The sequence below is a fragment of the Malaclemys terrapin genome, chromosome 19 (assembly GCF_027887155.1).
Source record: "Malaclemys terrapin pileata isolate rMalTer1 chromosome 19, rMalTer1.hap1, whole genome shotgun sequence".
NCBI lineage: Eukaryota > Metazoa > Chordata > Testudines > Emydidae > Malaclemys > Malaclemys terrapin.
This window is the reverse complement of record NC_071523.1, coordinates 17,318,564-17,339,577: the sequence shown is the minus strand read 5'-3', so window position 1 is coordinate 17,339,577 and position 21,014 is coordinate 17,318,564. Positions and strand designations below refer to the sequence as shown.

At 39.6% G+C, this 21,014-nt stretch overlaps 1 protein-coding gene across 4 annotated transcripts in view; it reads right to left on the bottom strand.

The window, feature by feature from the left end:
* PRKCZ (protein kinase C zeta) overlaps positions 1-21,014 on the bottom strand; it is a 158,890-nt gene that overhangs the window by 40,206 nt on the left and 97,670 nt on the right. For all 4 annotated transcript variants that reach the window (XM_054009539.1, XM_054009537.1, XM_054009538.1 and 1 more), the window contains 5 exons: positions 12,114-12,245; positions 10,720-10,801; positions 8,637-8,689; positions 5,478-5,666; positions 1,882-1,979 (listed from right to left, as the gene is read on the bottom strand). In XM_054009539.1, the coding sequence (XP_053865514.1) occupies positions 1,882-1,979; positions 5,478-5,666; positions 8,637-8,689; positions 10,720-10,801; positions 12,114-12,245 (554 nt within the window). The remainder of the gene's footprint in view (positions 1-1,881; positions 1,980-5,477; positions 5,667-8,636; positions 8,690-10,719; positions 10,802-12,113; positions 12,246-21,014) is intronic.

Sequence of the window (21,014 nt, the reverse complement as noted above, 5' to 3'; positions counted from 1 at the left end):
GCAGGATTAAAAAGGAGAAGCAAGGCTGGGAGAAAGGACTAAAAACAATCCCAACAACAAAAGCAACACAGAAAAACACTGGACAAGTACTTTATATTCATTTCCATATGTTCTCTTTTTTCAAACCTGCTCCAGTATGAAAATCTCCCAAAGAAGTGACATGCAAAGGACTTATCTAAACTCTGATGTCAGCCCTCCTCTTGTTTCTTATGATGTTTATAAGGAAGCCTGATTTAAAAAAAAAAAAAATTTCTCTGTTTTTTACATTAGTCATTCAGGTCTCATCTGTCCTGGAAGACACCATGATGAGATTGAAGTATTAGTGAAATGACAACGTCACAAGAGCCAAGAGAGTGAAAACTTAGCAGCAGAAAGGAAAGGATTTTAAAAGGTAATATTTAAAACTATTTTTGTTTGTTTTTCTGATCTATTACACTTCAGCAACCTTTTCCTTCAATTACTCGGTGAGTGGTAATATATATTCTCATAAATCCCATAGGCTCTTATGCAAAATCAAGAAAAGACCAGAGCTGACCTTGCTTGTATTTCTAAGCTAAAAAACAAGCAGAAATTAAAAAACAAAAATAAAAACCTTTAGGCCACTTTTTTCATATATCATAAAGCAACAAACAAAAAAGGCAAACACCCCTTTTTAAATAACATCCTTTACAGGTCACCTTTGGAACTCCTTCGCTCTTCCTGGTCCACAATAACCCTACCTTATTGATCTTCAGGGCAAACTGAAAAGCCCATTTATTTCCACTAGCAGTGAGAAAAAGAGAAGGTGCTGATCGGAAGGTGTTTTTTGCTGCTGGGTCGTTATGGTTACTGTGAATATGATGATTAAAGGTTGAAGGGAGAGTTACAGAGGTGATCCATTTCATGGCTCTGTATTTAAGAATAGTCAGGATGCATGGGGAACAAAGAACAGGTGCTCCTTTTTAAATGGCTATGTGCATAAGCCTAAATAAAAATAAATCCACTGAATACTGCATAAAATCTGCCTGCTTAGGTTATGCAGGCAGTCTACTGCATGCTACTCACATGAATAGAATCCAAGGAAGTAAATCTTCCAAATATCAACATGTAACATTTTGTATGACTAGTATGTGTGTCAGTATAGCACTGAAGGGGCTATGGTCCCTAAATTCAGCCATGAATAAGAATACCCTTATACAAGAAAAAGTTAACAGTTGGAAACATCCATTATTCCAGCCATGCCTATGCACTCTGGCATAAGACAATTTCTCTTGATTCCCCCCCCCCCCATTAAATACCTGCATGCAATAAAATACTGAAAAAATATAAACCATTTCAGTTTATGCAGATGAGAAAAAACAATTCACTGATATTGAAAGTAGATAAGAATTTATTAAGTATTTTCTCAAATGAACCAAAGAACTTCCTCAATCTGTGCTACCTATTTACAAAAGTGACAAAAGCATAAAAATAATAACAAACAGCTATATACAAAAAAAATTACTTCTAGATAAATATGTAGGAATGGCCTTTAAATTGTCCAAATTATGTAGAAAAGCTGTCTTAATTGCCCCAGTAAATATTGTTAGAAGAGACAATTCCTAGTATGTGCTTTTTAAGCCTGTGATTTTGTGTGACCAGAAATATACAATAGAGACACAGCTAACTTACTACCCTAAAAGTTTGTCCATTTACATCTCTATATCTGAATGTTACTATACTATTAAATAGGCCACACAGTCATCTTGTGTTATTTCTACAAAGGGTTGCTATAGTAATACTTGCATCCAAAGGTCTCAAAACACTAAGACGACACTTTCTAACTGCCATGGTTGCTTTATGAAAAGCAGTTAGTACAAAGATCAAGATTTTCAAAACAAAGTAACTTCAAAACTTTCTTACCGACTTGTTGTTTGAAAGCACGAATGTAAACCAACTAGGAATGGATTACTGGATGCCTGTTCAAACACATGTTTCTCTGTCTGTACCCAATCAATATCCTGAAATAGAGTATTTGGAGAATCAGAACTACTGTTGGATACCCTGCTGTGGGTAAAGCCAGAAAAGAAACTGTCAACATTTATATTCCTATGTATATATAGTGCATCACTATTACAAACATTCTTTAAAAAAAGATGGAAAAAAACTTGGCCCAGAGAAAGTCTAAATATTTTTGTGCTTCAACAGCTTGTCAGAGGTTTTCTGAATATCCAGAAGAATCTGAACAAAATTTACTAGTCATGAAGTTTAAAAAATAAGAAAACATATGTGAAGTATTAATGATATATTGGTTCAAAGTGTCCTGAAGCAAGTGGATATCACATTATAACCATGTGTGTCAGCTGGAGCTGCCACAATTTGCTTTGTTTTGGGTACAAGTCACTGAGTTTCACATGGTTTCTGTGATCAGCTAAACTATGAAGGTGAAATACTGAGAAAGGAGACCACAGGCTACTGGTATTTCCAAAATTTAATAGATGCTAGAACAGCATTGCAAAACCAAGACCCATGGTAACAAAATATCCCAAACCTGTTCATAAATGCAAAACCTAAAGGCCGTGTACTATAACTGTTCTCAGCATAGGTAGGCATTCCCCATGTCTTTTTTACAGCATATATTCCACAATACCCACACCCACTCCACGAATACTTATCAAGGAGTGACTGGCAGGAAATACTAGGCATTGGTGGGCTTGAATTCCCCAGTTCCTAGCTGACCAACACCATGTCAACTCCCCAGTCAATCTGAAGACAACTAGGATAGATACTCAGGTGCCCTTATCTGAGGGCCAGCAGGTAAAAGCTAGATTGCAACCTTCAGAGAGCAATCTTTAGTGCTATCCTGCCAGGCCAGGCCTAACAACTGAGATCTCCATGGAAGTTGAGAATCCCTATCAAGTGTTAACATGCATTTGGTTCTATACATAAAGACACAGCCTTTGAAGGGGCCCAGACAGGTCAATTACAGGCAAAAAATTATGTATATACAAAAATTAGTATAAGCAAGCAATAGAAGTGTTTTCATGTCTTTTTTTTAAAAAAACACCAAGTAAACTTTTCTTACAATGACTATAAACTAAGCTTTGTAGCATTGTGCTAATTTCCATTGGAACAGGAGAGTGACACTGGCTAGTAACTACTGAAAAAAGGGGGAAAAAAGGGACATTATTTTCACTTCCTAGGCTAAGGAAAAAAAATCAAAAGAAACAGCATGAACAGTATAAAGCAAATTAGATTTTAAAAATTCTTTCAGCTTTAATAACTGGTGCTTTCTGATAGGTATTTCTAAGTTGTCTTTCACATAATAAGGTAACTTGGTAAAAAGATAGTTAATGAATTTTGTGTTTTGAAAACGTATTACTTTTAGCCTGACAACATACTCTGAATGAACATTCAACAGGATATTTCCTTTCAGTTCCTTTAACTTCAGTTCTAATTAAATCGGGGGGGATCTGCTTCAGTTCCACATGGGTGAAGATAGCTTTTGAATATACTCCTGCTACTACAACACTAACTACCAAAGCACTAGCAGGTTCGATGCATTCTAAATTCACTGATATTCGAAAGAGGAAAACATTAGTAAGTAATGCATTTTATTTACCATTGAAACACTATCAAATGAAATTTCCATAACTTTATTCATATGTATTCATAAAATTCCATTTCTTATAGATGCTAGCTTGTGGCAAACAGCAATTAGATCAAGTTCCTATGTTATGATGTGCGAGGTCACAATCCAAAATAACTGATAGACTAGTCTCAACTATTTCTAGTTCTCAAAGGCAACTACAAGGCTGACTAAATATCTCTCCTCACCTTTCACTGTCACTGACAGAAACAATTGAAGAAACAATGTAACTGTGAAGCAACTTTTTCTTATCCCTTTTTCTTGGTCATGAAAAAAAGAGATTGCAACACTTAGGCAAGCAAGTCTAAAGATAAAGAATCTATGTAGCCTTACTCTTCTAATATCAGTCTCTGGAATGTAACAAGTACAGCAACTAGTGAAACTGGTTTCCACCACCACCACCTTTTTTTTTTTTTTTTTTTTAATTCTCTGCAACAAAATATTGGCTTTTGTAAACTAGTTTTCCAGAGGCCATGGAATTAAGACTGCCAACTTGAAAATCACATTTGTGTCTGAAAAATATGTATGTGTTATAGCCAGAAGTTAGACTACTAATATGGAAAGAAGCTACTGAAAAATATTTTCTTCATTTTTCCAGTTCATTCACTCAATGCATTTGGTATCAGTCAAATTCATGGTTTCCTCTCAATCTGTCACTCCCTACCTCACCGAAGAAACTATTACAGCATATTTTTAAAGCAATTTAAAAAAAAACAAAAAACAGGACTTGCCCTTGGTCCACCGGTGACTGGATTTTTTTTTTAAATTGACTCTCGAAAAAAAATAAATCATGTTGATGTAGCCCCTTTTAAAAGCCAGTGATTTACTAAATGTGAAAAACGATCTGTAGTTTTATATTACATGTACTTCTCTTCTACGTTAGGGTGACCAGATGCTAAGTGGAAAATATCGGGACCGCCGCGGGGGGGGGAGAGGGGGAGGAGAGGAGCGGGGCCCCTTTTTAATTGTTACACTCACCCGTCTGGTCTTCGACGGCAATTCGGCAGTGGATCCTTCAGTCGCTGATGGTCTTTGGCGGCATTTCGGCGGCAGATGCTTCCTTTGGCGGCAAGGTTTATTACCTGCTGCCGAAATGCCACCAAAGACCTTCAGAGACTGAAGGACTCGCCGCTGAATTGCCGCCGAAGACCCGGATGGGTGAGTGTAAAAAAAAAAAAAAAAAAGCACCCGAAACAAAGTATCTGGACAAATGGCATCCTGACCGTACTTTGGTTGGGATGCAGGATAAACTCCTCAAAATTGGGACAATCCCGATTTTATCGGGACGTCTGGTCACCCTATTCTACGTGTGTGTGTGTGTGTGTGTGTGTGTGTGTGTGTATATACACACACACCCAAAATGCACTCACAGAGGATTTATTTCTATAAAAATAAAAAACATTATAAAAATGTAAGTTCAGCTCCTGTTGTGAAGTTCAGCATTTGTTGATTAGTTTCTTCTGACACCCTACAAGCTGAAATTGGGAGGGAGGCAACATCTTGCTATCCTTTCAGTCGCAGATGAACAGACTATTTAATACCCAATGCTCTATTTAACTTTGATAATATCCAGGTTTATTAGAAAAAATTCATTTGTGTTTTTCTAAGACTGCTAGCCAATTAGTCTGTATTAGTTACTTCGGAGGTAGTGGACATTTCTCCCAGAACCAATCTGTGCCATACTTCACGTAGGCAATTGATACCACCAACTAACTTACTAGTCAGTGAAGCTTCCACTACATGACAAAATGTTTGTTCAAAATTTCAGTCACATTTTTAATACATTTTCCTTCATTCACCAGGTAGAACCAACGACAATACCTAACCATGAATCAATTCAGTATTTTAAATTTTAAATACAGACTTTTACCTCATCATCATGGACCAATTCTTTTTTCACTACTTTCATGGCATAAATTTGATCATTCTTTTTTAACCGTACTAAAAGAACTTTGGCATAACTTCCACGTCCAATAACTCTGATTAAGTCAAAGTCCTGTAGTCCAAGCCCCTGAGAAATCTTAATTCCATCCATTCCATCAATAACCGGCTTGATATCCTGTATAAAGACAAACAGATACATATTCAGAAACAGTTGAATTCTTCTTAACTAAGAACTGTTAGTGCAAACAAGTTTAACCTCTGAACAGTCTCAGGATTTGCTCAATGTGCACGCTAGTCAAACACCCATTTGTCAAATAGTACAAGAATGACACAGCCCTAAAACAAGTCTTTTTTTTTTTTACCCTTCCTTGGTATAAATTTTCTACTTGCTATTATGGGTGCCAGTTGTTTTTTTTCAAGGGAATAGCTTGCTGAACATTTCACCTTAATTAAAAATATGTTACTAAGAATAAATTCTGAATGTTCCCATATTCTGCAGGTGAACTGCTGCAGGACCATACATATCTATGCAATTATCCTCAGCAGCTCACCACACCATGTAAAGTGCCATTATACTAAAGTGCTATTTTGGCCAATGGTGGCTGGTTTGCCAGTGCCTGACATGCTGGTTGTTCAAAACAACCAGCCAGGAAGTCTACCATGCGACAGAGCCAACAGTTCCAGGCAGACCTATCATCTAAGATTATTACATATCTGTTTTTTACTGGGGTAACTTGCTTTTTAACATGCAAACCAGTTTCTACATTTGTACAGTGTGCCTGTAGAACCCACTGCCTTGGAATCAGCTTTTATTTTATACAGCTCAGAGCAGAAATTTACATTAATGGCCTAGAGGTGACAGGGTCTGTATTACATTACCAAGTTTTGATCCAGTCAGGTTCCCCACATGGAGCTTTTGTCTTGAAAAAGTGGTCAAGTTTATGTCATGCTTACTTTATACATTATAGCTAAACACAACCACTTTTCCTAGTCAAGACAGATCCTCAGAGACTTAAATCCTAAGGTGATAAAAATCCAAAGTCAGACAGAGACAAATTTAAAATAAGAGTCCTATAACCAGGTTCCTTTTCTGATGATAAAAATCAGGACAAGGGAAATGGTATGCAACTCTTATTATTCACACAGTGGAAAAAAGTTTTGTGTCACTGAGCACTCATTTCTAAGCATTAAACATTTCCACTTTAGGTTTTCTGTATAACTGTAAGCCCTGGAAATTCCAATTATTTTTTTTTTTTTAAATACTCATTCACAGGATTTTGGTTACAGCTATATAGTATCCATCCACATGAAAATTCTTGTATTTCCTACTCCGGAAAATGAAAGACTCTGACCAAGCAAAGAGGGTCTGAATTCAATTCTTGGATTGTTAGCCCTTCTGGGCTAGAGCTCTGTATGTGAGTGAACAGTGTCTTGCACATTCTGAAAGATACGGAGATACAAATTAATAAAGAAGATCTAAGCAGAAAGAAAGATACAGAAACTATACTCTGCTAATTGAGTACATCTGCCTTGGCATGAGGTTAAGCAGTTTCAGGGTATGTCAAACACACTACAGCTGTAGCGAAATTCAAGTTGCTGGTCAGGACCATGCTGATTTCCCAAGAGTGAATATTTGTGGAAGAGATTTCAAAATGGAGAATATATTATTTTGATTGAAGCTTTATTAAAGAAGATAGAAATAACTATTTTGTCCCCTGGAGAGATGTCTTGGCATTAAATAAAACCACACAATTTTGCTGACTGGAAATGACAGATTGAGACATTCAAAATCAAGCAGTCGGAAAGAGTTAAGCAAAAGTACAGTATGTGCCCCAGTTATACCCCGTTACCAATGTTTATAATGCTTCAACACTTTTGATGGTCTATTTTTATTTGACCTCATACTACTGTACTAGTAGCCAGATCAAGGTTCTGCCGATCTATGGGAAGTGTTTATATAAGGAGTCTTGATCTAGGATTGACTGTTATTAAAAGAGATTGCACTGAGCTTAAAGGTTCTAGTCAGCAAGGTTCCAGCATGCCACATCCTCTCTGTGCGGGATATGCTATTTCAATTTAGTAGCACTCATCTACAAGGTAGAAAAAATGGGAACAGCTGATTAGGGCAAGGGCCAGGTGTCTTCCTATGCATTTGTACAGCACCTAGCACAAGAGGACCTCAATTTTGATTGGGCCTTTTGGTCCTACTGCAACATAAATAAACAAACAAACAATTTCAGATAATGTAACTAAATTTTTACACATTTTAGGCTCTCTGTGTTTACTTAAGATGATTCTTAAAAACATATATGATCGAAAGCAAGGCAATCTATGCAATAACCAGAACCATTCATGTGTGAATTACTGGCAGTGGCAGTGATTGTAGTGGAGAATAGACAGAGCAGTTTTGTTGAAAGGGGGAATCCAAACTGTAAAGTGCCCTTTATTTATTTTAAATATGCCAGCAGCATTTTTAAAACTATTGTTTTGAAGCCTGTTAGGTTTATTTAAAGTGCACTGGGATTTGTCAAAGTGCTCCATGGGAATAACATTCTTTGTCTGCAGAGAGGCTGCTAGACCCTCTACAAAAGAACTAAAAAATAAAACGTACGCGTACATTATTCTACTTTTATTTCTTTGGGGCCCTTTATAATTGAGTGCGTATTATTTATCTGCAAAATTTCAGAGCAAACCGGATAGATAATGACTTACATTGTCAGTGACACTGGACCAAGATTCATAATTTTAGTCTGTGGAGGGGTGGCCTGAGGGTGATAAGCAGTGTACATGTATTAGAGAGGAGAACAGCAAAGAACTGAAATAATGTTAAGCCACTGTAAGCTGCTAATTCCGAGGCAAGGACCAATAAATTGCAACCCTCAGATAAATCATAGTTGTTCCAATATGAATGGGGAAACAGAGTCTTTCACACTTTGTGATCGAGACAACATAAACAGAAAACAAAAGAAACTCTGAGAAATCCATTAAAATCACCAAATACATTATTTTGGGGTGGGAGACCCAGATTTCCTCTACTAGAAAAAAAAAAGGAGATATACAGTAAGAAGAAAACACGGTCTATAAACTATAGCTACATTATGTACAGAAAATGTAAATATTAATTTAAAAATAAACTTAAAAATACCTCAGAGTCATCTTTAATGTTGTCATGTTTCCGGGTTGAAGGAATGTAAGGGACTGCAAGACAAAGTGGATAAACAGAACAAGTAGATTGCCAAGACTATCCTGCACATAGCAGAAAAATCATAAAATCAGTTTACTTTGCCCCATGGGACATTAGGTAGGATTCTTTCACTTAGTTAGAACAGGAGTACTTGTGGCACCTTAGAGACTTAGTTGTCATAATCCTGATAGCACATACTAAGGGTGCTGAAGAGGGTTCAACACTGGAATAGGGGAAGAGGAACCTTTTGGCACTTAACAGTGAACCTTTTAACTTGCTGAACCATGTTTGACAGGCCCAGAGTGTCCTATCCAGTCCTCTTCAGTAAGAAAGACTGTGGATGAAAGATGAAGCCTTGAGGTAGGAGTGGTTACAGACATCTTAATGTACAAATAGTCAGACATCCTAACCTGAAGGCTAAAGATCTCCCTTTCCGTAACATACTCAGCTGCCTCTGTACTCCTTGCAAATATTACCAAGTTAACTAGAAATGTATATTTATAACAAATTTACAAGCTGTAGGCTCTAAAATTTGTGAAAAACTACTACCCCACCCACCCCCAAACTTACACACCTTTAGACCTTTCTATAGCACCTTCCTTAAAATGCTCTACAAACTAACTGATTCAGCCTTACAACCCCCATTTTACATATAGGACAACTGAGGCAGAGTGCATGGCAAGAATGTAGGATTTTTGGGACAAGGATTCTATTACATGTGTATATAATACCTAGCACGATGGAGTCCTGATCCACGAGGTACTACTGTAATACTAATTATTAGAGAGACAAGGTAGATGAGGTTATATCTTTTATTGGACCAATTTACACTTAGGGTGACCAGACAGCAAGTGTGAAAAATCGGGACGGGGGTGGGGGAGTAATAGGACCCTATATAAGAAAAAGACCCAAAAATCGGGACTGTCCCTATAAAATCAGGACATCTGGTTACCTAATTTACACTCCATCAGAGAAGTAGATTGCATCACAGAAAGGGCCACCCAAATACCAGAGGAGAATCTGCTTCAATACAGAAAAAACCCACTGACTACACACACCTAGTGATCACCTATCAAACCGCACTGGAACCCATACAGGGTATCATCAAATAATTACAACTCACATTTGATGGGGACCAGTTCCTGAAAGAAATGTTTCCTGAACCCCCTCTTTTGGCCTTCAAACTCCTCCCTAATCACGCCAATCTCACCATCAGAAGGAAGTTCCCCACAGACCAGGACACACCAACTCAAAGGGGCATCAGACCCTGCCATAAAAACAGATGCAAAACCTGCAGACATACTTCACTGCTACAATGATCAATGCCCCTCACAACACACTTTGCAAGAATCATATGTCCTACACTTGCCTATCACAACATGGCGTATTTAATCAGTGCATCAAATGCCTCAACAACAAAACAACAACAACTAAGTGGGTGAAACCAAACAATCATAAGGGGATAAGGATAAGGGGGAGGGAAGGAGGAGCGAGCAGAGGATGGGGCATCGAGGCAGCGTGGCCATTGTTCGGGCACCGGTGGCTCCCCCTACCCAGTTTTAGGGAGCTTCCATTGCTCCTGCTAAAAACTTAAATTCAGAACACTGCTAGACACTGGTTTCATGGCTCATTACAACAATTTATAATACACACCTGCTTGCTAACCTCTAATGGGCGATTTCAAACTGCTTTTGCATAATAGTCTAATCTTTACTGCCCACTCCATTTAAAACGTCCTCCTACAATCTATCCCAAACTTGTATTTAGTTCAGACACTCCGATTTCCTTCCCCAGTCCTGAAGAAGAGCTCTGTGTAGTTTGAAAGCCTGTGTACCTTTCACAAACAGAATTTGATCCGATAAAAGATATTACCTCACGTACCTTGTGTCTCACATATCCTGGAACCAACATGGCAAACATACTAAAAATTACTATTACTAATAATGGTAGCACTGAGAGTTAGTATCATGGTTCCTATTATGACTATAGTTACATCCAGAAGTGCAAGTATATCAATTCTACACTAGTGGAGAAAAATACCTACTTCCATCAGTTTCTTCTGAGGGGAGGTCAACTTCATCATTTTTATCATCTAATTGAGGTTCCTGGGAAGGCATGACCGAATCCTGGCAAATACAGAATTTACAGAAAAAATATCCATCAATTAATGTAATCTGTTTTATGCCATCTGAATATGGCTTCCTAAAGGTTTTAAACAAGTTTGTCTTGTTATATAGATAATTTACAGCTAGAAATTTACACTTGAAGCTTCCAGGACAGGTAATGGGTTATTACAGATACTTATCAGAACATGAATGGTTTGTAATGAATTATAAAAAGCCTCTACAAAAAAGTCCATCTGCCCCCTGCACAATGCAGTGTAAACAAATCTCATGTTTAATAATTCTCTTTTAAAACTAAATCCAGCATATTTTACTGTAAAATACACACAAACAGAATTTAAGATTTCTGAGACTGTATCATCTGAAACTGCAGCCATTCCATATATCCAGGTTTAGTGTGAATTTATATAGACAGTCTAAAGCATCAGCATATTCCCTGCCCCAGCTAAAAATAAGAAATACTGCCATTGTTCCAAAAGGTCTTGCATTCATTAATAAAGGACATAAAAGTTTTAGTTTTCTTCTTGTAACGGGTTCTCAACCATTAATATAAGACATGTAGAACTGTTAGAGCAGATATAGTAGCAAGTATGTTTGACTCAAATATAATCTCCACATAAGCAGGAATGAATAGGATGGCAAAGAATCAAGTAATCAAGGCAATGTATGGAAAAAGTGTTTCAGTAGTTGGAATGGTGAGGAAAAGATGGATTTGGTTGATATTAAAGAGGAAGAAACCAAAGTAACTAGTAAGATACCGAATACAGGACAGGTTTGGAGGAGGCTGAGGATTGGAAGGAGAGGACACCAAAGTTTTGAGTCTACGATTGAAAGTATACTGGAGTTGTCAATACAAATAGATAAAGGAGATGGGTAAGCAGATCAGGAGAAGGTGAGTATTTAATGGATTGAGTTTAAAATGGCAGCAGGACCCCGGGGAGATGTCTAAATGACAAATGGAGATGTAAAAACAAAAAAGAGCTTCTTAATTCAGCAGAAATTCCCATGAGACAAAGGATACAACTGAAAACATTTTTTCGAACTGTGTTCTTCATATATATCTGTGAAATAAATACTTTCTTGTGAACTAATAAGAACTTTAAATCCAAGTCTGTCTGTATTTATTCACAGCACAAAGGTCTGCTTTCCTCACTCTGTCTTCATTGATCACAAAACACACACCCTCCCCTTCTCCATTTACAAACCTGGTGACCTGCATACAAGAACATCATTTTGTCAGTTAGGAAATACTCTTTGGAAATAAAGAACTTGGAGGTGGTAAAACACATTAGCTTTATACAGAATACAAACTTACCATATGCCTTTTGCAGGTCAGTGGAACAAGTATGTGACAGCGTTTATGGACCAGCAATTTGCAGTTGATACACTTGTAGCCTTGCCTTCCGAGACCCCATATCCTTTCACTGCACTGGCCACAATATGCTCTCTAAAAAGCAAGAAGTATAATTATATTTAAGTTTTAGACCTCTAACAATTCTTCTCTATATATTCATAACAACCGGCCAAAAGAAACTATTTCACAATCCTTCAAGAATTTATATTCATCAGAAACATGTCTTTTATTGATATGACTCACCTGAGAGTGCATCTTCAAAACTTTATTCAAACATTGCTTCTGATTTTAGGTACTGTACCCAATACTCCAAAAACAAAGTTGACTGTATCAATAAAAGCAGAAGTACACCTATTGTGCATTGCTACAACAGCAATTTCCATGCAAAAGTTGGGCAGTTAGTATTTTTCTTTTATCGCCATTAGTGTGTGCGCAACATTTTAAAGGCATGTATTAAGACAAGGTTTCTGGGAAGAAGAGCTTAATACCTAAATTAGAAAAATTAAAAATGTATTTTCTCTTTGTCAATTACAGTGTGAAATAACAAAACAAGAGCTAAATTAAGTGATTATGAGGTGAGGCATAAGAGCAAAGACAGATGCTATTTGGTGAAAGATACTGAAAAATATATTTCTAGGAGATTTTGAGGTTGTAGAGCAAGATTGCTTGTCACTCTGCAGGAAAAGAGTATCTTAAGTGTATGGAGCATCATAACAGAAGGCACAATAGTCCATAGTTAGTTTTAGTTTGAGGAGAGAATACTGCAAGTCAGTAGAACAAAATAAGTAAGGTTTAATTGACATTGACCAAGTTTCTTGGAGCATGGACTGTATTTCTTATTTGTCCATAAAACATTATGCTCAGCTATGGCCCTGTATGAATAAGACTGTTTATGGACAGCAGGTGCACAAAGCTGAGACAGCATTAACCTTTCCAGCAGGCAAAATTAATTTTCACTTCCCCACAAATTGTTAAAAATTCACTCCTTGGACTGATGTGTGAAAAATTTCAGCTTATGGACAATTTTATGGTTAAGAAATAAGCCTGTGAAAACAGAGGTTAATGCATTCCTTGGATAGCATTGTACTAATATTCTTCCATATTTAATTCAGAGATTTTTTGTTTTATCCAGATGCTGAGTATAACTGTTCAACAGCAAGCATTGAGGCTCAACAAGTTACAACTAGCATTTTGATCCTTATTGCACTTCAGATAAAAGAAAAATTCCCAGAACTGCTTCATTAAAAAATCAAAGGGGATGATCAGAGAACTTCTATACATCAACTTGTTATGCAAGAGTCCTCAAAGTCGTTTCTTAAGACCAAGGGAGGGGGTTTTTTTTGCACTGCTGAGCTGACATTATTTGATAAATCTCTATAACATGTATAGAGAAATTATAAAGAAATGAAGAAGATTCTAACTGGAGTACTGGACACAGGCTGTTCCCCTTATAAGTTTAATATGTCTCCTCCTTCCACATAAACCAACATTAGAGAGTTCTCAGTATTTTTCCTAATGCCTGGAAATGAACACAGTGATTTAACGGATACTGGAACACATCAGCATGGTTAAATTTGGCCATTTTACCCAGTAGAAAAGGCATGTTTGGAATCAATATTTTTACTTTAAATAGCATTCAATTACAAAATAAGCTGTTTTATATATTTTCAAAGGGGCAGAGTGCCTAATGGAGGCAGGCTTTAAAATGTATGGTTTACGAGTACTGGGATTATACTTTCTCAGACTTCTGATACTCCTAGCCAGGCCAATCAATGGAAAGAACTGGGGAGGGTATATGGGCTATGACCATACGCATAGACTGGGAGTCAGGACTCCTAGGGTCTGATTGCAGCTTTTACCATTGCATGACCTTAGAGCAAGGGTTCTCAAACTCGGGGTTGTGACCCCTCAGGGGGTCACGAGGTTATTACATGAGTGGTCGCAAGCGGTCATCCTCCACTCCAAACCCCACTTCACCTCCAGCATTTATAATACTGTTAAATATTTTTAAAGTATTTTTAATTTATAAGTGGGGAGGTCACACTCAGAGGCTTGCTGTGTGAAAGGGGTCACCAGTACAAAAGTTTGAGAACCACTGCCTTAGAACCTGTGCGTCAGTGGAGCAATGGTATGAGAGATATAGTGAGAAATAGCTTTACAGTGCAATGGGACCTTTGATAGTGGAATGTGTGTTAAAATATAGGCTTTGAACAAGTGTCTTGTGATGAAATATTTTCTAATTCAAGCAGTTTAAACAATTTATGGTATCCAAGGTGCATAACTTTAACATCAGAAATCTCCAAAAAAAAAAAAAAAAAAAAAAAATTAAAGATACCCTTTTCAGGAATTTACATCCATGCCAGTTTAATCTAGGTTGGGCTGTCTGCTGTCTTTGCAAAAAGAGACCCTTTGTTGAGGGTTGACAAGTTCTGTAACTTGCAGAAAACAAAAGACTTGGGTCAAACAGAGCTACTAGAATAAGTATCTTGTCTATGTCGTACTTACAAATTACTTTTGAAAGAAACAAAATGAGTGGGAAGGCATATACAGAACTCAGTACAGTCCTAAAAAACATTTCTAGTGAACTAGAATGGTGAACTAGAAGTGAACTAATTTAAGGCCTGGTCTACACTTTGACTTTAATTCGGATTTAGCAGAGTTAAATCGAATTAACCCTGCACACGTCCACACAACGAAGCCATTTATTTCTAAATAAAGGGCTCTTAAAATAGATTTCTGTACTCCACCCCGACGAGCGGAATAGTGCCAAAATCGATATTGTCATTTCGAATTAGGGTTAGTGTGGCCACAATTCGATGGTATTGGCCTCCGGGAGCTATCCCACAGTGCGCCATTGTGATCGCTCTGGACAGCAATCTGAACTCGGATGCACTGGCCAGGTAGACAGGAAAAGCCCCGCGAACATTTGAATTTTATTTCCTGTTTGCCCAGCGTGGAGAGCACAGGTGACCACAGCGAGGTCATCAGCACAGGTAACCATGCAGGCCGATAATCGAAAAAGAGCACCAGCACGGACTGTACGGGAGGTACTGGATCTGATTGCTATATGGGGAGAGGATTCAGTGCTAGCAGAACTTCGTTCGAAAAGACGAAATGCCATAACTTTTGAAAAAATCTCCAAGGGCATGATGGAGAGAGGCCACAATAGGGACTCAGATCAGTGCCGCATGAAAGTCAAGGAGCTCAGACAAGCCTATCAAAAAACAAAGGAGGCAAACGGTTGCTCCAGGTCAGAGCTGCGGACATGCCACTTCTACGCCGAGCTGCATGCAATTCTAGGGGTGGCCGCCACCACTACCCCACCTCTTACCATGGATTCTGAGGCGGGGATAATCTCATCAGCTACACCTGAGGATTCTGCAGACGGGGAAGAGGAGGAGGACGACGAGCTTGCGGAGAGCACCCAGCACTCCGTTCCCCCCAACAGCCAGGATCTTTTTCTCAGCCTGACTGAAGTACCCTCCTAACCCAGTATCCAAGACCATGACCCCATGGAAAGGACCTCAGGTGAGTTTACCTTTTAAAATATAAAACTTGTTTTAAAAGCAAGCGTTTTTTAATGATTACTTTGCCCTGAGGACTTGGGATGCATTCGCGGCCAGTACAGCTATTGGAAAAGTCTGTTAACGTGTCTGGGGATGGAGCGGAAATCCTCCAGGGACATCTCCATGAAGCTCTCCAAGAGGTACTCCAAAAGCCTTGCCACAAGGTTTCTGGGCAGTGCAGCCTTATTCCATCCTCCATGGTAGGACACTTGACCACGCCATGCTTGCAGCAAGTAATCTGGTATCATTGCATGACAAAGCCTGGCAGCGTATGGTCCCGGTTTGCTGGCATTTAAGCAACATCCGTTCTTTATCTCGCTGTGTAATCCTCAGGAGAGTGATATCGCTCATGGTAACTTGGTTGAAATATGGGAATTTAATTAAGGGGACAGAGGTGGCCATTCTTACTGGGCTGTTTGCCTGTGGCTGAAAAGAAATCCTTCCCTGCAGTTAGCCAAGCGAGGGAGAAGGGGGACATTGGCCCAGAGCTTTTCGCGTTTGGCTAGCAGGGATCTTCCCTGATACCAGCCACGTGGTGGGGGGAGGGGTAAAGCGATCATCCAGATAATTGGATGGGGGGTGGGGTTAGTTTGTTTTCTGCTGCTGAAGGTTAACAGGAAAACCACAGCACTCAACAGGCTTTGCTTGGTATGTGGGAAAGGAGGGCGCAGAAGCCGAAAGACAATGGCTTACCATGGCCGCATGCAAGCCGAATTCTGTTACCCGCACCTGCGTCTGTGATCTCCAGCAGCAAAGCCACAGGCACCCAATCTTAAGAGGCAAAATGCGACCTTGCTCAGAAATCACATGTGCTATGTAATGTGAATAGTGTTGGTCACCGTGAAAGAGTATAAGCATTGTTCTGCAAAATGTATCTTTTTAAAAAATTCTCTCCTTTTTTCCCCTCCCACCAGCAGCTGCAAATTTTTCAAGCCTCCCTCCTCCGTCCCGAAGGCTATCTCAGATAATGTGTCAGAAAAAGAAGACGCGAGACAAGATGTTCGCAGAAATCATGGAATCCATCTGCAGTGAAAGAGCTCATCTGAATGAGTGGAAGGACACGGTTTCAAAGTATAGGAAAGAAGCCAGTGAACATGAGGACAGGAGGGACCAACGTGAGGACAGGAGGGACGCTCGAGATGAGAGGTGGCGGCAGGAAGATCAGAGGAGGCAGGATGCAATGCTGGGGCTGCTGTGTGAGCAAACACATGCTCTGGCGTCTGGTGGAGCTTCAGGAACAGCAGCAGGATAACAGAGTGCCGCTACAGCCCCTGTATAACTCCCCTCCCCCCTCACCATATTCCATAGCCTCCTCACCCAGATGTGTAAGAACGCGGGGGGCGGGGGGGAGAAGCTCCATACACCCTCTCATTCCACCACAGTGGACAGCCCAAGCAAAAGGCTGTCATTTTTTTAACCTTTTTTTAGTGGCCTTTTCCTTCCCGCCGATCCTCCTCCCAAACCCCACCCGGATTCTCTCCCTCTTTTTATAATCAATTAATAAAGAATAAATGATTTTTAAACGACAGTGACTTTATTTCCTTTGAAAGCAAGCTGGGGGAAGGGGGAGGGTCGGTTCCTTACAGAGAATGAGTCAATAAAGGGGGCGGGTTTTCATGAAGGGGAAACAAACAAATTTCACACTGTAGCCTGGCCAGTCATGAAACTGGTTTTCAAAGCTTCTCTGATGCACAGTGCTTCCTGGTGTGCTCTTCTAATCGCCCTGGTGTCTGGCTGTGCGTAATCAGCAGCCAGGTGATTTGCCTCAGCCTCCCACCCCGCCATAAAGGTCTCCCCCTTACTTTCACAGAGATTGTGGAGCACACAGCAAGCAGAAATAACAATGGGGATATTGGTTTGGCTGAGGTCTGAGCGAGTCAGTAACGATCACCAGCGACCTTTTAAATGGCCAAATGCACATTCGACCACCATTCTGCACTTGCTCAGCCTGTAGTTGAACAGCTCCTGACTCCTGTCCAGGCTGCCTGTGTATGGCTTCATGAGCCATGGCATTAAGGGGTAGGCTGGGTCCTCAAGAATAACTACTGGCATTTCAACATCCCCAATGATTATTTTCTGGTCCGGGAAGTAAGTCCCTTGCTGCAGCCGTTTAAACAGATTAGTGTTCCTGAAGACGCGAGCGTCATGAACTCTTCCCAGTCAGCCCACGTTGATGTGGGTGAAACGTCCCTTGTGATCCATAAGTGCTTGCAGCACCATTGAAAAGTACCCCTTGCGGTTTATGTACTGGGTACCCTGGTGCTCTGGTGCCACGATAGGGATATGGGTTCCATTTATCGCCCCACCACAGTTAGGGAATCCCATTGCAGCAAAGCCATCCACTATGACCTGCACATTTCCCAGAATCACTACCTTTCGTAGCAGCACCTGAGTGATTGCTTTGGCTACTTGCATCACAGCAGCCCCCACAGTAGATTTGCCCACTCCCAAATTGATTCCCAACTGACCGGTAGCTGTCTGGCGTTGCAAACTTCCACAGGGCTATGGCCACTCGCTTCTCAATTGTGAGGGCTGCTCTCATCTTGGTATTCTGGCGCTTCAGGGCAGGGGACAGCAAGTCACAAAGTTCCATGAAAGTGCCCTTACGCATGCGAAAGTTTCGCAGCCACTGGGAATTGTCCCACACCTGCAACACTATGCGGTCCCACCAGTCTGTGCTTGTTTCCCAGGCCCAGAATCGGCGTTCCACGGATAGAACTTGCCCCATTAACATCATGATCTCCAAAGCACCGGGGCCCGCGGTTTGAGAGAATTCTGTGTCCATGTCCTCATCACGCTTGTCGCTGTGCTGCCATCGCCGCCTCTTCCTCGCCTCGTTTTTCTGGTCCTGCTCAGCATAAACTGCACGAGAACGTGCGAGGTGTTTACAATGTTCATGACTGCTGTCTTGAGCTGAGCGGGCTCCATGCTTGCCATGATATGGAGTCTGCATTGTTCACCCAGGAAAAAAGGCGCGAAATGGTTGTCTGCCTTTGCTTTCATGGAGGCAGGGGTGAGGCTGTACCCAGAACCACCTGCGATAATGTTTTTTGCCCCATCAGGCACTGGGATCTCAACCCAGAATTCCAATGGGCGGGGGAGACTGCGGGAACTATGGGATAGCTATGGGATAGCTACCCACAGTGCAACGCTCCGGAAATCGACGCTAGCCCCGGTACATGGATGCACACTGCCGAATTAATGTGCTTAGTGTGGCCGCATACATTCGACTTTATACAATCTGTTTCCAAAATTTGAATTATATAAATTCGGATTAATCCCGTAGTGTAGACATACCCTAATACTTGAAAAAAACTAGAACCAAATTGTACACATCCCATAACTGTACATCCACAAATTGTTATTGCTCCAACACTTGTCCTTTATTACCCAATGCCCTCTACTGTTTAATAGTCACTCATGTCACATCTGAATGATATCATAAACAAGAACCACCTTGTGTTTTCATTTGTTACATCCCCAGCACACTTTTTGATGTTGTATGATTAACTCCTCTTTCTCCATGGATCATCCCAGCAGCAAACAAGCACCATGTTAGATACCTGATGTAACACTGACCAACTGTGGGCAGTGAAAGGAAAGAAAATCTCCAAGCTGATGCATTCTTAGGCTCCAAAACATTTCCTACTTTAAAAGCCAGTTTCAGCTGTTACCGCTTACTTGCTTTTTTCAAAAACTTATTTCATTTTTTATGTCTTCTTCCAAAAGCTCTGTTGGAAAGTTTCCCCCCTTAGGATGAGCTGACTATTTATTAATGCGACTTTTGATGTGGTCCGTCAGCTCTGCATCCTGCAAGGTGTGATGCTGGCTGTGCTAATCCCTTATGAACCTTCAATTTCCATCTCTTTTGCCATTTATTTTTTGTGAGCCTGTTTCACTAGTGTAGGTGATGGCTTCAATACTTACAGTAAAATTAGATGTAATGTTTGTCCTTTTGGATTGTACTCCTTCCAATTATTTAAAAAGAAATGTGTTTCCTTCTACAGACATCCCCATTTTTAATGTTAATAACTTTCTGGCTTCCATGATTCTTCTCCTCTACTTTTAATCATTCTTTAGTTAATAACTGATTTCTATTTTCAAAAAATTACCCTGGGTCCTTTGATTTTTAGGACTTTTTCTAACTTCCTTGCTCTCACTTGTTTCTGAATTATTTGAGCACGTGCCTCTTGGCTTAGTTTTGAATTTCTCTCTTACTCTGACCTACCTGACCCCCATCAACCGGGTTTCACATCGGTCATTCAGTGGAGACGGCTTTAGTAAAGTCTTTAATGACTTAACTATCACTAAATCCCAGAGCTTGTTGCTATTTTAAATTCTTCATTTATCAGTTACTTTTGAAATTATTCGTCAGTGTTGTTGTTCATAGACCCTCCTTGATCTTCGGCTTTTAGGAGATGTGCACTAAGAACTTATTTAACCAAGTACATGTCCCGCAGAGTTCCCAATAATGATGATAATCAGCTCTTCAACAGATATTGCTAGGACCTTATTTTTATGCCATTGGTGAATGAGTTAATACGAAAATAAGATTTGAAGGTCAGCTCCAGACTGAAAATGTGCAGATTAAGTTTTCCAACTTTACTGCTAATATATATCTTCAGATTAAACATATAAGTGGTTTGGATGCAACTGAATTTAATGCTACAAGTGAGATTTTATTACTGATTTCTGCTATGTTTATAGCAAATACCTAGCTCTCACAACCAGTATACTTTGTCAGTGGGAAGGAATCTGAAAGTCCTTTTTCACTTACTTTGCCTTTATTTCTCATTAATTAAGTTATCTATATTTGGCATAACTTCTTCAATATTAAAAAAATCAGTTCCTTTACTCTGTTACTGAAATCCTGTGTCATGTTAATAATTTACTTTTTTTAATTAATTCCACACTTCATGAAAAACTTCTGTTGCTAATTGTCCACCTCCCATTACTGTGTAGAAGTACACAAAGCAGTACTGAGGATACAAAGGCTTGGCATTAGATATATGAGAGGAGAGCATTTACTTAAGTGTGAAATATCATACATAGGATAGTGTCTTTGTCTCTTGTCAATCCCACCAAATTTAGTAGCACTAAACAGAGATACTTCCAAGTGGAAAATCCATCAATACAATATGCATCTTTAAAAATCTGTCCTTTCAAAAAATCTCTGCTATCCAAAAATAAATAAATAAATACATACATACATTCCAGCTAAACCAGTTCCTAGAAGGAAACCAAGAAGTTTTGCCAAGGCTGATAAATATATTTTGCTCTGTGTGCAGGTAATTGG